The 19,253-nt window shown below is 43.7% G+C and overlaps 1 protein-coding gene across 5 annotated transcripts in view; it reads left to right on the top strand.

Annotated features, from left to right (window-relative positions):
- LOC119711502 (GON-4-like protein) overlaps window positions 1–19,253 on the top strand; it is a 37,383-nt gene continuing 18,130 nt past the window's right edge. For 4 of the 5 annotated variants that reach the window (XR_005259733.1, XR_005259732.1, XM_038161835.1 and 1 more), the window contains exons 1-13: window positions 2–523; window positions 2,221–2,385; window positions 3,148–3,344; window positions 5,486–5,560; window positions 5,940–5,990; window positions 6,579–6,629; window positions 6,962–7,057; window positions 7,274–7,378; window positions 8,172–8,342; window positions 10,817–11,039; window positions 14,065–14,166; window positions 14,805–14,845; window positions 15,823–15,926. Coding sequence is in view for 3 of the 5 variants with exons in the window: in XM_038161835.1 (XP_038017763.1) it covers window positions 58–523; window positions 2,221–2,385; window positions 3,148–3,344; window positions 5,486–5,560; window positions 5,940–5,990; window positions 6,579–6,629; window positions 6,962–7,057; window positions 7,274–7,378; window positions 8,172–8,342; window positions 10,817–11,039; window positions 14,065–14,166; window positions 14,805–14,845; window positions 15,823–15,926 (1,847 nt within the window). In the remaining 2 variants the exon portion in view is untranslated. Of the gene's footprint in view, window positions 524–2,220; window positions 2,386–3,147; window positions 3,345–5,485; window positions 5,561–5,939; window positions 5,991–6,578; window positions 6,630–6,961; window positions 7,058–7,273; window positions 7,379–8,171; window positions 8,343–10,816; window positions 11,040–14,064; window positions 14,167–14,804; window positions 14,846–15,822; window positions 15,927–19,253 lie in introns of all 5 variants that reach the window. The other variant, XM_038161836.1, reaches the window with a different exon arrangement.

Below are 19,253 nucleotides of genomic sequence, written 5' to 3'. Positions count from 1 at the left end.
GTGTCTCTGTGTGTGTGAGGGGTCGCACCGGGCCCCGGCGGCGGCGCCCAGCAGAAGATGGCGGTGACCGCGCTCGGTGCCCCCCCCCCCGGCCCCGCCTCACCGGGGCCCCGTCGGGGACCGGCCCCGGTCGCGCATGCGCGGGGCGAGCCCCGGGCGCTTCCGCTTCCTGCGCGGCGAGCGGGACCGGGCGGCCCGAGCGGGACCGGGCGGCCCGAGCGGGGCCCGCAGCAGCCCCGGAGCGGCCCCGCGGCCGCCATGGCCATGGCGCTGAAGATGCTGCCCTGCAAGAAGCGCAGAGCGGCGGCGGCGGGGCCGCCGAGCCCGAGGGAGCGCGGGGAGGACGCGGAGCTGCCCGGAGGCTCCGGTGCTGCCGATGGAGGCGGCTCCGCCAGGCCCGCGGGGAGGGGGCCCGGGGAGGCCTCGCCGAAGAGCGGGAGGAAAGCCCCCGGGAGGCCGGCCCTGAGCCCCGCGCCGGAGCTCCCCGCGGGGCCCGGCAGCCCGGCGGCGGCGGCGGCGGAAGGTACCGGGAGGGAGGGGCGGGGGCTTTGCGCCCTGGGATTACGTGTTTATTTTGTTTCGGGTGGTTTTTTTTTTCCCTAAGGACAGTGTTACAAATTAAAATGAAAATGAGGTTTTCCCCGATGTTTTCTCATCCCTGGAAGTGTCCGAGGCCGGGTTGGACGGGGCTTGGAGCAGCCTGGGACAGTGGAAGGTGTCCAGGGGTGGGATGGGGTGGGATTCATGTTCCCTCCTCGCACGAACCATTCTGGGATTATTTGGGAAAGGGTCCGTGAATGTTTCTCAGCCCTCGTGAGGCCGGAGATGAGGAGACTGGAGCATCTCTCTCCCAAGGAAAGGCTGGGGGAGCTGGGGCTGCTCAGCCTGGAGAGAGCCCCAGCTGAGAGGGGCCTCAGCCCCGGCTGGCCCTGAGTGTCCCTGGGTGTCCCTGTCTGTCCCTGGGTGTCTCTGGGTTTCCACAGGTGTCCCTGTGTGTGTCCTTGAGTGTTCCTGAATGTCTCTTGGTTTCCGTGGGTGTCCCTGGGGGATCCCTGTGTGTCCCTGGATGTCCCCGGGTGTCTCTCTCTGTCCCTGAATGTCTCTGAGTGTCCCTGGCTGTCCCCAGATGTCCTGTGTGTGTGTCCCAGTCCATCCCAGTCTGTCCCAGTCCATCCCAGTCTGTCCCTGTGTGTGTCCCTGTCCATCCCAGTGTGTCCCAGTCTGTCCCTGTGTGTGTCCCAGTCTGTCCCTGTCCATCCCAGTGTGTCCCAGTGTGTCCCTGTGTGTGTGTGTCCCTGTCCATCCCAGTGTGTCGCAGCGTGTCCCTGTGTGCAGGGCTCAGAGCAGGCCCAGGCTCTGCTCCAGGCCCAGCGATGGCCCCAGAGGCACGGGCAGGGCCTGAGGCCAGGAGCTGCCCCTGCCCAGGAGGCAGAGCTGCTGCCCTGGGCAGTGCCCAGCCCTGAGCAGAGCCCAGAGAGGCTGCGGAGCCTCCCTGCCTGGGGATCCCAGAGCCATCCAGCCCCAATCCTGTGTCCCGGGATGGCCCTGCCTGCACAGGGTGGCACAGGTGACCCCCTGCAGACTTGATGGTTTCTGTGATTCTCAGTGAGCATCATCTCTGGTTCTCGTGCTGCTGTGATGAGCTCCCTGGTTTGACTGAAAGCTGACTTTGTGTCAAGGAAGGAGGTGGAACGGGGCAGTTCCCAGTTGTTTTCTAGGCTGTGGGCCTGCCCAGAGCAGGAGGGGAAGGGTTTGTAGCCGTCCCTGCAGCCATGTGGGGTCATTAGCCCACAGTGGCCGTGAAAATGCATCCCAAGGGCGCAGCCAAGTGTGCTGTTCCAGCTGGGAATGACCCTCTGGCTGTGCCTGCCCCCCGGTGGCAGGAGCACCTGTACAACAGGGACTGCAGCCACGTTTTGGAGAAATCACCAGGCTCTGGCAGCTGGCTGGTGTGACAGGGGTGGGTTTGAGCGTGGCTGTGCCCAGCTGAGAGTGAGGGGCAAGGCTGAAAGAGCTGGAATGGGATCTCTGTGCCTGGGGTGTTCCCAGCAGGATGGAGCTGCTGCTGCCCTGTGCAGCTGCATCACAACCTGGCTGTTGGTTTGATGTGTTTGAGTGGGAAATTCAATGGGAAATGACTTTGCTAGGTGGAGCACCCACTTTGCTGTGTTATCTTTGCTCTGTGGTGTGTCTGCCTACAGCTGGGTGTTCTGTTTCCAGGGAAAATCCCCAAGCTGTACACAGAGGTGGAAGTGAGTTCTCAGAGGAATCTGTGTCCCAGTGAAAACCCTGGTGCAGTGCCAGAGTCTCCAGGGAGAAGCTCCCTGCAGGTTTCTGCTGCCAGAAATCCCACCACGATGAAGCCACAGAAGAACAGCAGAGCTGGTGAGTGCTCCCAGCAGAGTGATGAGGAAAACTTGGATTTGGGGCTGATTTGGATAAATCTGGCTGATACAGCAAACTCTGGAATTGTGAAGATGATGGAGGCTGTGTAGGTGCAGGGTTGTTTTTGGTTTTTTTTTTAATTTTCATCTTGTGCTCCATAATTCACTGGAACTTGCTGTTGTTGATCTCTGCAGTTTTTGGCTACTAAAAATCACTGCTCTGCTTCAGAGAAAATGAAGATTCTTTTCTTTCTCTGAGTCAGCAAAGCAGGAAAACACCTTTTAAGTCCTGGAAACTGTAACTTGTTCTTGCTGTGTGGTACCTGGAGTTTTACAGCATTCTTAAAGGTGTGAAAAGGCTGCTGAGGCCATTTTATAAATCATTCTGGAGGAGGTGGCAACTGCATGCCCTTGATGTGCTCAAGTAACTCACTCAGCTCCTGCAGAACTTGAATCCCTCATTCAAAAGACTTTCTGGTTTTCATGGCTCTTTCTGTTTGGCATCAGCTGATGCAAATTCTGCTGTTCCTTGCAAGAAGATTCTTTGCAAGAATTTTGCAAGGAGAGTCTTTCAAGGAGAATCTTTTCAAGACTTTTGCGAGGGGAATCTTGGCAAGGAGGGTCTTGTGAGGGGAATCTTTGCAAGGGTCTGGCAAGTTTTCTGCAGAATTCTAGTTTGTGTTTATTTTCAAACTCGTCCTCTCACCACGTGCTGGACGGGGAGCAGCTGAGGTTTTTAGATTCCATTTCTGCTGATTTTCAGAGGAGCAGGACGGGGAGGACGTCGAGAGGAGGAAGAGGAGGAGGAAGGCAACCAAACGGAAAAGAGAAGGAAAAAGCCAGGAAGAAGAGGGCTCCTTGTCCTGTGACATCAAACTGGACGAGTCCCTGGACCGCACCCTGGAAGATGGAGCCAAGCAGCACAACCTGACCGTGGTCAACGTGAGGAACATCCTGCACGTGAGTGTGGGGGACTGGGCAGTGCTGGTGCCTCTTGGGTTCCTCTTTCTTGGTCAGCAGAATTCTTGGTTGGAGTTCTGGATGCTGAGAATTTTAGGCTTTCTGTGCTGACAGACTCTGACCCCCAGGAGAGCACTGCGTTTGACCTGAGGCCGTGGAGAAGGCTTCCAAAATTGAATGATAGAACTGGGATTGTGGGTGTGGAGTTTGATTACAAGTGTGTAACATCACAGGGTAGAAAACTTAGGGTTTGGGGTTTTAGAATATCGTAATATATTTGAAGCAAGATGGAGGTTTTAGGGTGGAGGCGGGTTGTTCTTCTCCCTTTCCCCTTCTCCCTTTCCCCTTCTCCCTTTCCCCTTCTCCCTTTCCCCTTCTCCCTTTCCCCTTCTCCCTTTCCCCTTCTCCCTTTCCCCTTCTCCCTTTCCCCTTCTCCCTTTCCCCTTCTCCCTTTCCCCTTCTCCCTTTCTCCTTCTCCATGGGTTTGAGTGCTATTTTGTTATTGGACAGAAAAGTCCACCCTGTGGACTTCGAGTGATTAGGTCTTGGCTTAAAAGTGAAAATAATTTAGGTGTCATCCCTTAATTGGATAGTTTAGCCTTAAAAAACCCTTGTAACAAGAGATAGTTAACCATTTTGTGCCTGGCTAATGAAAGGTTGCAGAATTCGCTGCTATGAGAAAGGTAAAAAATAATAAACACCTGAGTCTGGACATGAGCCTTCACTTTGAGTGCCTTCAATCCCAGCCTCAGCAGAGGTAGAAAAAGGAAGCCAGAAAAGCCAGCCACATGCTGATCTCTGCTAACAAATGTGTCAAGAGGGAATCCAGTGAGGGAGTCAGTGGGGATGGGATCGTGTGGTGTCCGTGCCACTCACCGGGGCCTGCTTTGCCAGCAGGTGTTGATCCCAGCTTCCCTGTGTTTACACCTGGGCCTCTTTTGCTTTTCCCGAGCAGCAGCAGGAATAACTGAATTAAAATGATCCTTCTGGGCCCACGTGAGCAGCTGTAGGCTGTGAACTCTGTTTCCTTTTTTGAATGAGCTGTTTCATCATAAATTCTGGTGGTGCTGACAGAAATGCATCATTTTTAGTTGATGTCCATCACACAACTCTCAGTTAAGAGGAGCTGCCACAAGAATATTTGTGCTGCCACAGCTTTGGAGTGAATCTCTAACTCTGCACCTCTGTTGAGCCTTTTCAGTTCATCCCAAAGCGGGATAGTATTTATTTAGTATTTATTTATAGTATTTAGCATTTATATAGTATTTATAGTATTATATAGTATTTATTTTCCCACAGGATCAAAAATCAAAATTTTGTTTTCCCTGCAGCCAGAATTGTTCCAATCCAGGTAATCTCAGACATTTTCCCTTTTTGTGGCAGACAGCCTGGGCAGTGCCATGGTTCTCTCAGGCAGATTCACCCCAAATTAATGCATTTCTCTGTCAGGAGCTTCTGGGGGAGGACTGGAGACCCCTGCCTTCCCTGGTGCCTTATGGGGGCATGCAGAAAATGGGATTCTGTGTCTCTCCTGCCTTCTCCTGTTTCTCCCAAATTTTCTGGAACGTAGTAGTGAAATGTTTTAAAGACTGGATATCATTCCATACTTTCTCCAGAGATTTACATATTCCATACTGGAAAGTGTTCCAACTTTCTCCAGAGATTTGGGAGCCTGTGAGTGCTTAAAGATTGAAGTTTAATCAAGATTTAGGTTTTCTGTTGCAGCTTCACAGCAGCATTCCTCCTGTGACTGGGATCAGCACATTTTACTGATTACTGCTATCAGGGAACCTGGTGTGGGCTTTTGTTTTGACTATTTTCTTTCTCTCTGCTGGGAATTTATTCTGGAGAGCATTCACAGAGAATGTAGTGCAAATGTTTTAACCACTGCTGTGATTTAATTTTTAAAGGAATTCATTTATTTTACATTTTTAAAAATTTCAATGAATTCATTTATTTTAAATTAATTAATTTAAATTTTGCTGTCGGATCTCTGAGCAAGCATTTTTGCTACGGTGTAATTACAAAGCCTGTTGTACACTGAGTATTTCCCCATCGTATTTTCCAGGTAATTTATTCCAACTCTTGTTGTGTTGTCTGTTTCTCTTTGATAAACACCCTGGTTTTGTGTGTTCCTTTAGGAAGTGATCACAAATGAACATGTGGTGGCCATGGTGAAAGCAGCCATCAGTGAGACAGAAGATATTCCTTTGTTTGTGAGTAAAAAGCTTGCTCAGTTCGTGCCTTCCTGGCATGTGGGGAGAAGAGGTAGAACAAAAAAGTAATTTACCTGTTAAAATAATTTAGTTTCATTGTCAGATTTGCCACCTGGATGAAGTGAGTAATGTCTGAGTGTAAATTATGAGACAGAAATAGGAGGAGTTGTTTTTGAGGTCGCTGTGGTGATGTCTGAAAGATTAAATTAATTTAAAGGCAGTGAATTTAAAGGTAATGAATTTTAAAAATGAGAAAAGCTTCATAGTAAACTACACTTTACTCATAGTAACTTTACTCATAGTAAAGACTTGCTGGGGAAAAGTCTGTCCTTAAGGAAAGGACTGAAATTGTTGCTGTTGTCTTGTTTTCAACTCTCAGGAGCCCAAAATGACTCGTTCCAAACTGAAGGAGGTGGTGGAGAAAGGAGGGGTGAGTAAATCATCTGCTCCAACTTCTGCTCTGTGTGACAGGGACAGCACCCAGGGAATGGCTGGAGCTGTGTCAGGGACGTTTGGGCTGGATTTAGGAAAAGCTTCTTCCCCCAGAGGAGCCCAGGCTCCCCAGGAATGGTCCCAGAATTCCAGGAAAGTTTGGACAATGCTCCCAGGGATGCCCAGGGTGGGATTGTTGGGGTGTCTGTGCATGGATTCGTGATCCTTGTCCCTTCCAGCTCAGCCTGTCCTGTTAGTCTGCCAGGGGTTTTGGTTGTGTGACCCTCTAAAGAGGAGCATAAATGTGGTTTGAGTCTTGGAGTGACACAAATCAGTCAAGCCAGTGTTAAAAAAAGGATTAATTTGAGCTGAGCAACACAGAGCCAGGCCAGGCCTGGCAAGGGCACTGAACTCCCAGTGTCCATTGTCCTGCAGTCACTTCCTGGAGATCCCCTGGGAGGTTTGAAGGCTTTGTTTGAGCTCTGTTGTTGTTTGGCCACTGTGGAGATCAAGCTCAGGTGCTCCTTAGATTGATGACATTGACCCTGCCTGTGTGACACAGCCCGAGTGTTTTTGCTGTCCCCAGGTGATTCCAACATGGAATATTTCTCCAATTAAGAAGGCAAATGAGGTGAAGGTAAGTGAATTATTGCTGGGGAAGGGCAGATCATTCTGGAGCTTCCTGCTGAGGCTGAGATCTTCTGGAGGGCTGGAGCAGACTCATGTACTAAAACCATCTCTGAGCTGGTGTCTGCTCATGCAGTTTCCATCATAAAAATACTCAATTGTTTGTGCCTGTTCTTGCACCTTGGCTTTCCTTTGCCAGTCTTTTAGTGATTTATTTCTTTGCTTTCGTCAGGATTTCCTTTCTGAGCTTCAGGGTGTTTCCTCACTTTGAAAGACTTGCTCTGACTGTGCAGCTCCTCCTCCTGCTGTTAAGAGTGGTCACCCTCTTTCTCTTGTGTGCAGCCTCCTCAGTTTGTGGACATTCCCCTGGAGGAAGATGATTCCTCTGATGAAGAATACCAGCCTGATGATGAAGAGGAGGATGAGACTGCAGAAGAGGTAAATGCAGCTTGTGTGTTCAGCACAGAGCTCCGTGCCTGAGGCAGGAAAACACAGTTTATTTGAACACGTGGATGCTTGGAAGTCTTCCAGCAATCATTCTTCAGTGCTCTGCTATTCATTTGGCTGGAAGAGAGTCTTTGAAATGTTATTTAGAGCAGCTGATGGTTGTGGCACGATGGTTTTTGAGAGTGTTGTGCACCTCTTGCCCTGCAGAGCTTGCTGGAGAGTGATGTGGAGAGCACAGCTTCTTCTCCTCGTGGAGCCAAGAGGTCCAGGACAAGGCGCTCCTCTGATGAGGAGGGAGGGACCCTCTGTGAGGTAAACCTGGAGGAAACAGTTGTTGTTCCTAATTTATTCATCCAAATCCCCCAACAAATCAATTCCTGAAGTTGTGGGGACATTCCAGCTGCCAGGTGGATTTAGGGTCCCCACTGCCACGTTTCCTTGCAGAAGGGCTGAGTGTAAAAAGAGCTCTGAGTGTAAAGCTCTGGTATGGAAACTGTTGTCAGTTCTTCAGATTAATGATAAAATGATTATTTTTCTGAGGAGTGCAGGAGCATGGCTTTCTGTGCTTGGCTTGGGAGCAGAAGGTGAACTTGGTAAAAGCATGAAGGTGTTTGTGTGACTGTGCACGGGCAGAGGGAGTGGTGGGTGCAGGCCAAGGATCAGCAGACAAGAATCAGAAAGCCCCTGGGAGCTGACGCTGGGATCAAAACCAGAATATTGGACTGGTATTTCCACGTTCCACTCAGCATGAGTTTGGTTTTGGGAGGATTCTGCCACAATGATTTGGGTTCAGGTTTATCAGCTGTGGTGATGTCGAGACTGATACTCAGATCCTCCAAATGTCCCCTTTCATTATAATAATAAATAATAAATCTTCATATTTCTTTGGACTTCCATATTTCATAATATCTTCATATTTCTTTGGACTTCCATATTTCCTAATATCTTCATATTTCTTTGGACTTTCTGCAAAGCAAAGCGAATGTAATTAGGAAAATTCCACATCCTTCTGTGAAGCATTTCCCCATTTCTGATCAGAAAAAGGGATTTCCTCGGTCCCTGGAAACCCCTGTCCTGAATAAAACCTTTTAACCTTTTCAATCAGATGGAGGTGGTCACCCCAGCCGTTGTTAGACACATCAGTGCTGAAGTGGTGCCCATGGGACCTCCACCACCTCCCAAACCCAAGCAGAGCAGGGACAGCACCTTCATGGAGAAGCTGCATGCAGTGGATGAGGAGCTGGCCTCGAGCCCCATCTGCATGGACTCCTACCAGGTACACTGCTGCCTTGCTGGCCAACGTTTTACAGACAGGAGGAGACTTTCTGGGGTTTTTTTCTATTTTTTTTTCTTTTTTTTCTTTTTTTTTTTTTGTTGTTCTTGTTTTGGGTTTTTCTGGGTTTCTGTTTTCTGTTTGTTTTTTTTTTTTCTGTTTTTTTTTCTTATTTTTTCTGGTGTTTTTTTTTTTCTGGGCTTTTTTCTGTTTTTTTTCAGGGTTTTTTCCTGTTTTTTTCTGTGTTTTTTGGTTTCATTTTGTTTTTTCTATTTTTTTTTCTGTGTGTGTTTTTTTTTTCCTGTGCTCTTTTCTGGTTGTTTTTTGTTGTTGTTGTTGTTTTTTTGGGGTTTTTTGTGGGTTTTTTTTTTGTTTTTGTGGGGGTTTTTTGTTTGGTTTTTTTGGGTTTTTTTTTGTTTGTTTGTTTGTTGTTTCTTTTTTCCTGGGCTTTTTTTCTGTTTTTTTTCCCCTGGGATGTTCTGGGTTTTTTTCCTGGGTTTTTTTTCCTGGTTTTTTTTTTTCCTGGTTTTTTTTTTTTTCCGGGGTTTTTTTTTCCTGGGGTTTTTCCTGGGGTTTTTTTCTGGGTTTTTTTCCTGGGTTTTTTTCCTGGGGTTTTTCCTGGGGTTTTTCCTGGGGTTTTTTTCTGGGTTTTTTTTCTGGGTTTTTTTTCTGGTTTTTTTTTTTTTTTTTTTTTTCCTGTTTTTTTTTTTTTCATGGTTTTTTTTTCTGGGTTTTTTTTTCTGGTTTTTTTTTTTTCTGGGTTTTTTTTTCTGGGTTTTTTTTTTTCTGGGTTTTTTTTTCTGGTGTTTTTTTTTTTCTGGGTTTTTTTTTTTTCTGGGTTTTTTTTTTCTGGGTTTTTTTCTGGTTGTTTTTTTTTTTTCTGGGTTTTTTCCTGGGTTTTTTTTCTTTTTTTTTTTTCTGTTTTTTTTTTTTTTTTTTTTTTTCCTGTTTTTTTTTTTTCTGGGTTTTTTTTTCTGGGTTTTTTTTTTTTCTGGGTTTTTTTTTTTTTTTTTTTTTCTGGGTTTTTTTTTTTCTGTTTTTTTTTTTTTTTTTTCTGGGTTTTTTTTTTTCTGGGTGTTTTTTTTCTGGGTTTTTTTTCTGTTTTTTTTTTTTTTTTTTTTTTGTTTTTTTTTTTCCTGTTTTTTTTTCTGGTTTTTTTTTTTTTCTGGGGTTTTTTTTTTTTTTTTTTTTTTTCTGGGTTTTTTTTCTGTCCTTTTTTTTTTTTTTCCTGGGTTTTTTTTTTTTCCGGGTTTTTTTTTCCGGGTTTTTTTTTTCCTGGGTTTTTTTTCCTGGGGCGTTCTGGGTTTTTTTCCTGGGTTTTTTTCCTGGGGTTTTTCCTGGGGTTTTTTTCTGGGTTTTTTTCTGGGTTTTTTTTTGTTTTCTGTTTTTTTTTTTTTTTTCTGGGTTTTTTTTCTGGTTTTTTTTTTCCTGGGTTTTTTTTCTGTTTTTTTTTTTTTTTCTGGTTTTTTTTTTTTCTGGTTTTTTTTTTTCTGGGTTTTTTTTTCTGGGTTTTTTTCTGGTTTTTTTTTTTTTTCTGGGTTTTTTTTTCTGGTGTTTTTTTTTCTGGGTTTTTTTTTCCTGTTTTTTTTTTTTTTTCTGGGTTTTTTTTTTCTGGGGTTTTTTTTTCCTGGTTTTTTTTTTCCTGGTTTTTTTTTTCCTGTTTTTTTTTTTTTTCTGTTTTTTTTTTTTTCTGTTTTTTTTTTTTTTTCCTGGTTTTTTTTTTTCCGGGGTTTTTTTTTTCCGGGTTTTTTTTTTCCTGGAGTTTTTTTCCTGGGGTGTTCTGGGTTTTTTTCCTGGTTTTTTTTCCTGGTTTTTTTTCCTGGTTTTTTTTCCTGGGTTTTTTTCCTGGGGTTTTTTCCTGGGGTTTTTTTTCTGGTTTTTTTTTTTTCTGGGGTATTTTTTTCTGGGTTTTTTTTTTTCTGGGTTTTTTTTCCTGGGTTTTTTTTTTTCCGGGGTTTTTTTTTCCGGGGTATTTTTTTCCTGGGGTTTTTTTCCTGGGGCATTCTGGGGTGTTTTTCCTGGGTTTTTTTCCTGGGGCATTCTGGGGTGTTTTTCCTGGGGTTTTTTCCTGGGGCGTTCTGGGGTTTGTTCTGGGTTTTTTCCTGGGGCGTTCTGGGGTTTGTTCTGGGGTTTTTCCTGGGGCATTCTGGGGTGTTTTTCCTGGGGTTTTTCCTGGGGCGTTCTGGGATTTTCCTGGGTTTTTTCCTGGGGCATTCTGGGGTTTTTTTCTGGGGTTTTTTTCTGGGGTTTTTTTCTGGGGTTTTTTTCTGGGGTTTTTTTCTGGGGTTTTTTTCTGGGGTTTTTTTCTGGGGTTTTTCCTGGGGCATTCTGGGGTGTTTTTCCTGGGGTTTTTCCTGGGGCATTCTGGGGTGTTTTTCCTGGGGTTTTTCCTGGGGCATTCTGGGTTTTTTTCCTGGGACGCTCTGGAGGGATCTGTGGGATTTTCCAGGCACTCTTTTGCTTTTTCCTGCCTGAAGATCCCAAGAAGGTTGCGTTTGTCCCCGCAGCCCCTGGAGGACAGCCTGATCGCCTTCCGGACGCGCTCCAAGATGCCGCTGAAGGACGTTCCCCTGGGGCAGCTGGAGGCCGAGCTGCGCGCCCCCGACATCACCCCCGACATGTACGAGCCCAGCACGGGCCACGACGAGGTGTGGGAGAGGTGGCTCAGGGGGCTCATGGATGATGACGTGGAGAACGAAGGTACCTGGCAGAGCTGGAGCTGGGCAGGGTCACTGCTGTGACAAACGCCCTTCGTTTGGGTTAAAATTGCCCCGTCCAGGCTCCTTTCAGTGGCTCCACCACCTCCCCGGGCAGGTCATTGCAGAATTTTGTCACCCTTTCTTTGTCCTAACACCCAACCTAATATATTGGATGTTGGAAAATATATCTAATATTTTCCTGTATAGAAAAATATCCAGTATATTTGGATATTTTAATATATATTTATATATATATTAAAATATATCCAATATATTTGGATATTTTATATATATTTATATATATATATAAAATATATATATTATATATATAATATTTATATATATTTATATATCCAATATATTTGGATATTTTTATATATATATTTATATATATATTTTTATATATCCAATATATTTGGATATTTATATATATATATATATATATATTTATATATCCAATATATTTGGATATTTTTTTTTATATATATATATATTTATATATCCAATATATTTGGATATTTTTATATATATATATTTATATATATATATTTTTATATATCCAATATGTTTGGATTTTTTTATATATATTTATATATATATATTTTTATATATCCAATATATTTGGATATTTTTTTATATATATTTATATATATATTTATATATCCAACATATTTGGATATTTTTATATATATTTATATATCCAATATATTTGGATATTTTTATATATATTTCTATATATATTTTTATATATCCAATATATTTGGATATTTTTATATATATTTTTATATATATATATATTTTTATATATCCAATATATTTGGATATTTTTATATATATTTATATATCCAATATATTTGGATATTTTTATATATATATATATATATATATTTATATATCCAATATATTTGGATATTTTTATATATATATTTATATATATATTTATATATCCAATATATTTGGATAATTTTATATATATTTATATATATATTTATATATCCAATATATTTGGATAATTTTATATATATTTATATATATATTTATATATCCAATATAGTTGGATATTTTTATATATATTTATATATATATATTTTTTTATATATATCCAATATATTTGGATATTTTTATATATATTTATATATATATATTTTTTTTTATATATATCCAATATATTTGGATATTTTTATATATATTTATATATCCAATATATTTGGATATTTTTATATATATATATATTTATATATCCAATATATTTGGATATTTTAATATATATTTTTATATATATATTTATATATCCAATATTTTTGGATATTTTTATATATATTTTTATACATATATTTATTTATCAAATATATTTGGATATTTTTATATATATTTATATATATATTTATATATCCAATATATTTGGATATTTTTATATATATTTTTATATATATTTTTTTATATATCCAATATATTTGGATATTTTGTGTCGTAATACGACACGGACACTGCTGCTCTCCAGGTGAACAAAAAAGAGAGACCTTTATTTTCTGACTGCAACATTTATAGTTTTCCAGAAGTGACAGTGGATTGGAGGGTGACAGTGCCACCTCTCCAATGACACTGGACAAAGAGTCCATCAATTCTCTCCTCCTCCATGAAAGAATGCAAAACATAAGTTGTTTACAGAACTGTGTGTGAGAGAGTTTGTTACAAGAATGCAAACATCAGAAGGCTTAGAAAATCAGGGTGACAATTTTGGATATCCAAAATATCCGATTATTTGGATATCCAATATATTGGATATGTAAATAACACTTTTTCCTTATATCCAGCCTAAGTTTTCCTTGGTGCAGCTTCAGGCTGTGTCCTCTGGTTCTGTCAGTTCTTGGAGAAAGAGCCCAACCCCAGCTGACCACAACCTCCTGTCAGAAAGTTCTAGAAAGTGATAAGGTCACCTCTGAGCCTCCTTTTCTCCAGGCTAAGCAGCTCCAGCTGCCTCAGGTGCTCCTTCATGTGAATGATGAAACTTCTCTGTTGGATGCATTGATTTCATCCAAGCATGGCTTTCTCCAGATCCCCCTCAAACCCTTGAACATCCCGTGATTCTTCTGACAATTAAACAGTGATTCTATCTAATTGCTAAGCAATCATCACATCTAGCAATCATATCACTTATCTGCTTACACAGGTGCAGTTTCACATGATCTGCCAAGCACAGGCCTGACATTTTCCCAGGGCCTGCTAAGCCTGGCTTTCCTTCTAACCCCCCTGAATGCACCATGATTTTAGAAACATTTTATCCCTACACTATCACCAGGACTTGTGTTCCAAGGTTCCTTCCCACCCAAACCATTCCGTGATTGTCTGTTGGAAGGCTGAAGCTGGTTTTTTTTTGTTCAGACATGATATTTTTGTCTGCAGCCATTAATTTTTTTTATCCCGTTCTGAGTCTTGCAATTGGCTTTCCTCATCTTCCCTGTTGTGAGAGTGTTTAAACTTCAGGTGTCTCAGCTGTAAATATTTATGGACTATCCTGTAAATAGGACAGGAACTGGCAGCCACAAAGGGAAGTGGTGGATTTAACCCCTGATGCACCTGAATCCCAGTGTGTTGTACTCCTTGCTTGGGCCACATTCTCTTTTTGGGGGTTTTTTTGGGTAGGAAAAGTTCTTTTATTTTTCAGAAGGAACAGGAACAAGCTCTGGGGCCTGGCCTCGTTTTTTCTCTGTATTTCCTGGTTGTTTACAGTTGTGCAAATTGAATATAAACCAGAAACTGAAATGACACTCCTGGACTCTTTCTAAATTAGCTGAAACTCAGATCCCAGAGAGTCAAGCCAGCTTTCCAGAATGGGAGTGGGTGTAACTCAGGGTCCTGACAGCTCACTTTGAAAGGAGGAGGGTTTGCTATTGCTTCCAGAAATACAATTCATTTCCAGCAGTAATTCCAGCCCTCTTTGTGACAGTGAACAAAGAGCTTCTGCTCCTGGCTTGGTGCTGGGGCAGGCTGATGACAAAACCTGTCCCAAACCTGCTCCTTTGTAGATGAAGCTGATGATGATGACGACCCTGAGTACAATTTCCTGGAAGATCTGGATGAGCCAGACACAGAAGATTTCAGGAATGACCGTGCTGTGAGAATCCCCAGTAAGTTCCCCAGGAATTCCCCCTCCTGTCTTGTTGGCTGTAGCAATTCCTTGGGAAGTGTTTTGTGGCAAGGGTTTTTGTAGTTTAGGATATTAAATAAAGATCTGCACGCTGGTTTGATCAGCTTTTGGCTCTCTGGGAGTATGAGGAAGGATCTGGGCTCAGCTGCTGTGCTCAGGTGCAGCACAGCCTGAAGAACAATATTTAGGTGACAATAAAACCTGAAATTAGGTGGTGATACATTCTGAAAGCTTCAGGCAGTTCCGACTGGAATGCTTGCCTTGTGATTGAATTTAATTAAATTTTGAAGTCCTCACAGTCTCCAGCTTAGTTTTATAAACACAGCACTTTCTGGCTTGCATTAGGTCTTGCTGCAGATTTACAGAAGTTTAAATTGAATCATGAAAATGAGTTTTTATATGTTATTTTAGAATCCAGACAATCTCAGCTCTAGTTTTTTTGGGGGGGCCAGCATTAAAAAAGGAATTATCAGGGGCCTTTCTTTTTTGGTCCTCTGTTTGCAGGAGGAGGGTTTCCCTTTGTGAGAGAAATTCCTTAATTGAGTTGATACTCTGACAGGACTGCTGAGTGTTTCTTGGAAAAGGCATCTTCATAATCCTTTCTAATTTTACTTGCAGAAAAGGAGGTGAATGAGCTGATGGAGGAGCTGTTTGAGACAGTAAGTGATGATAAACTGAGTGTGGCACTGAGGAGCAGAGCTGTCAGCTGTGACATGGCACCTGAAGGGCTCAGGGATGGGTGTGCCAGGGGCTCTGCCTCTGCTGGGGCATTTTTAGCTTTAGGAAGGGAAGGTCTGCAGGGATTGCCTGGAGGGAGGGTCTGTGAAGTGGGGGTCTGCAGGGATTTCCTGGAGGGAAGGTCTGCAGGGATTTCCTGAAATGAAAATCTGTAGGGATTTCCTGAAATGAAGATCTGTAGGGATTTCCTGAGGGTCTGTAGGGATTTCTTGAAATGAACATCTGTAGGGATTTCCTGAGGATCTGTAGGGATTTCCTGAAATGAAGATCTGTAGGGATTTCCTGAGGGTCTGTAGGGATTTCTTGAAATGAACATCTGTAGGGATTTCCCGAGGGTCTGTAGGGATTTCCTGAGGGTCTGTAGGGATTTCCTGAAGTGAAGAAGATCCGTGGGGATTTCCCGAGGGTCTGTGGGGATTTCTTGAAATGAAGGTCTGTGGGGATTTCCTGAGGGTCTGTGGGGATTTCTTGAGGGTCTGTAGGGATTTCCTGAAATTAACATCTGTAGGAATTTCCTGAGGGTCTGTAGGGATTTCTTGAAATGAAGGTCCGTCGGGATTTCCTGGAGTGAAGGTCCGTAGAGATTTCCTGAGGGTCTGTAGGGATTTCCCAAAATGAAGATCTGTAGAGACTTCCTGAAGGTCTGTAGGGATTTCTTGAAATGAAGGTCTGTAGGGATTTCCTGAAGGTCTGTAGGGATTTCCTGAAGGTCTGTAGGGATTTCCTGAAGGTCTGTAGGGATTTCCTGAAGGTCTGTAGGGATTTCCTGAAGTGAAGATCCGTAGGGATTTCCTGAAGTGAAGGTCTGTGCTGAGCAGATCATCGTGAGCTTCATGAGCCAAAGGTAAATGTCTTCCTTGAGCTTTCTCCTCCTGACTTGCTCCACGTCTGCTGCCAGTTCCAGGGTGAGATGGGTTTCTCCAGCGTGAAAGATGAAAGGCCAGAGGATGGAGATGCTGTCACGGAGTCTCGGCCAAGTTTTAACACCCCCCAGGCCCTCAGGTAGGAGCATTTGTTTTATGTCCTGATTTCATCTGAGGAAAAGCCTCTGGTTACCTCTGGCAGCCACCAAAGAGAAGAACTGTCCTGGCAGCTCAGGCCACTGTTCTGAAAGCTCTGAGCCATTTTTCTTCATGGGATTGGATAATGCAATTGATTTTTCTTCTGTTTGCCACCATTGACTTCACTGCTTGTAATCTGAAAATCTGCTTGCATCTGAAAATTAAAAATAATGAACAAAGGGACAGAAAGAGCAAGAGTGCCTGCACTAAGGTTGGTGCTGTTCTTTATTTCAGCTGAAAACAGAGATTTGTAAATGTTCCCCCACAGGGTAGGATCTGCAGGGGGGAATCTGTTCCTGCTTCTCCAAACTCTGTGCTCTATAATCATGGGATGGTTTGGGTTGGAAGGGAACTTCAAACTCATCCCATTCCACCCCTGCCGTGCCCTTTCCACTACCCCAGGCTGCTCCAAGCTCTGTCCAACCTGGCCTTGAACACTTCCAGGGATGGGACACCCTGTGCCTGGGTCTCTCCACCCTCACAGGGAACAATTTCTTCCCCAAATCTAATTTAAATCTCTCATCTTCTAATTTAAACCCATTCCCGTGTCCTGTCACCACGTGTCCGTGTGAAATTGTCCCTGGCACTGCTCAGTGGAGCAGGAGGTGGCACGGATGGGGTGGCTCTCCCAGGAAATGGGCAGAGAGCCTGGACCTGCTGGCTGTGGGATCAAAGCTCTGCAGGACCTGGGCAAAGATTGTCCCAACCTCAGTGGCAGCCACCCCTCCCTGTGCTGGGGCTGGGGTGATGCAGCATCAGGCAGAAAAATCATCATTTTCTTCCCCTTTTTGCAAGGCTCCCTTGCTGCCCTGACATTGTGATGGCAGGAGATGGACAGAACAGCTCCTCAAGCAAGTGTCACCTTCTCTTTTAATTTAATTAAACCCCTGGGATGTGTGTTGGCCCTTTTTAAGGGAAATGGCTGCCCAGGGATGAGGTGTCTGGGAAGTCTGGATTGTCATTTTTGGGTTTATACACAGCAGCAGCTTGAAGAGGAAAGGGGCTTTGTTACCATGACATTTTTATGGAAATCCTTTGCCAGGATTTTCTGCTGCTGAGAAGCTGAGGAGCCTCAGGAAAGAAATGCAAACAATAACTCTGTGCTGCTGTGGAATGCAACTGGTGCTTCCTTGATTGGTCCGTGGGAGGTGTTTCTGCTTAATGACCAGTCAAGGATGCAGCTGGCTCAGACTCTGCTCAGTCACAAACCTTTGTTATTCATTCCTTTCTCTTCCTGTCCAGCCTTCTGATCAATCCTTTCTCTCTATTAGTTTAGTACAGTTTTAATCTAGCATTTTTAATAGAATATATATCAGTATAATAAAGCAGCCTTCTGAAACATGGAGTCAGATTCTCATCCCTTCCCTTGTCAAAAATTGCCTGCAAATCCCACAGGACTAAAGCAGCTCCATCCCTGGCAGTGTCCATGGCCAGGTTGGACAGGGTTTGGAGCACCCTGGGATGGTGGAAAGGGTCCCTGCCCATGGCACTGGATGAGTTTTAAAGGCTGTTTCAACCCAAACCATTCCATGGTTCTCACACTGCCCCCACCAAAAATCCCCTTGCACCTAAACTCGGAGGGATGAGGAGCTGAAACTCCTGAGCTCAGCAATCTTTGGATGCTTGGGATTAAACACATGGAAACAGATTTCCCAGAGCAGCTGGGGCTGCCCCTGCATCCCTGGCAGTGCCCAAGGCCAGGCTGGACAGTTTGGAGCAGCCTGGGATGGTGGAAGGTGTCCCTACCATGGCACGGGGTGGAATGAGATGAATTTTTAGGTCCCTCCAACCCAAAGCATTCCATGATTCTGTGGTTTCTCTCCAGGGAAGAATTCCACTGGGTTTCAGCAGCTGCAGGCTAAAGAGGAGCTGCAGGACGAGCAGTGGCTCCTTGTTTATGGGGCAGATCAGCTCAAGATCAAGCTGTGTCTGTTTGGGAAAGGAGCTACAGGGAAGGCTGGAGTTTCTGGATGCTCCCTCTGGGCTGAGCAGTGCCAGAGGGGAGTGCAGCAGCTCGAAAACCAGCTACAAACTGAAAGCCAGGCAGCTTTATGCTCTTATTTGTGTGCATTTGGCCTTGATAATGGGTGGTTTGACTAATTTTTCTTTGGTGGGCCACTTCTCCCAGTGGTTTCTTCCCTGGTTTTATCTGGGTACAGGATTCTGTAAGGATTTCTGCTGGATTTCCTGTTGGTTTTATGATTCCTTGCATTAGGAGCATCATGGAACAGTTCTGTAATGACCTCAGGCCTGGCACAGAAGGGAAGCTGATCACCAGCAGAAATCAGATTAATTGGTGTAGCTGAAATAAATAAAATAAAATAATGAATAATAATGAACTCCTGCCACAGGAGCAGCTCTTACTGTAGGATCTCTGGTAAAGTTCTCAGCTGAAGGCTGGGAAATAATTAATTAATTTTTTAATGAAGTGGGCTCGTGCCTGTTACAGCTGATCACCAGCAGAAATCAGCAGATTAATAGCTAAAATATTAGCTAAAATAAATAAAATAAAATAATGAATAATAATGAACTCCTGCCACAGGAGCAGCTCTTACTGAAGAATCTCTGCTAGTGTTCTCAGGAGGAGGCTGGGTAATAATTAATTGATTTTTTAATGAAGTGGGCTCGTGCCTGTTTAGAGCTGATCACCAGCAGAAATCAGGAGATTAACTGGTGTAGCTAAAATAAAATAATGAATAATAATGAACTCCTTCTGCCACAGGAGCAGCTCTTACTGTAGGATCTCTGGTAAAGTTTTCAGCTGAAGGCTGGGTAATAATTAATTATTTTTTTAATAAAGCAGCAGGATTTGAGGCAGTGTGTGGTCTTTCTGGAGACCTTTCAGGTGTTAAAAATGCCACTTTATAATCCCTTGGTGATAATACCTTGGCTTCAGCCCTTGCTGATGGTAAAAATTAAAATTTAAAAATTAAATTAGATGGGGTGATGCGTTCTGGATTGGTCCCAAGTGCTGGGGAGAGCAGCTGAACACATGAGTGGGGCACAGATGGTTGGGAAAGGTGGGAAAGGCTTTAAAGTGTCCTTGGAATAAGCAGCTGAAGCATTGTACCCCAAAATTACAGCAGTGCTGGGGTGCTCTGAAATTCTTTTATGTGCAGATAACTCAGGTTTTTCAAGCTGGAGTTATTGTTGAGTAGTACAGGGATGGCAAAAGCAAACTGAGCAACCCAGATAGGGAGTAAAATAAATAAATAATGCTCTAAACAAATTAAAATGTTCTAAATAAACAGGAAGCATTGTTAAACCA

The sequence above is a fragment of the Motacilla alba genome, chromosome 25 (genome assembly GCF_015832195.1).
Source record: "Motacilla alba alba isolate MOTALB_02 chromosome 25, Motacilla_alba_V1.0_pri, whole genome shotgun sequence".
Classification (NCBI taxonomy): domain Eukaryota; kingdom Metazoa; phylum Chordata; class Aves; order Passeriformes; family Motacillidae; genus Motacilla; species Motacilla alba.
This window is presented reverse-complemented; position numbering and strand designations above follow the sequence as displayed.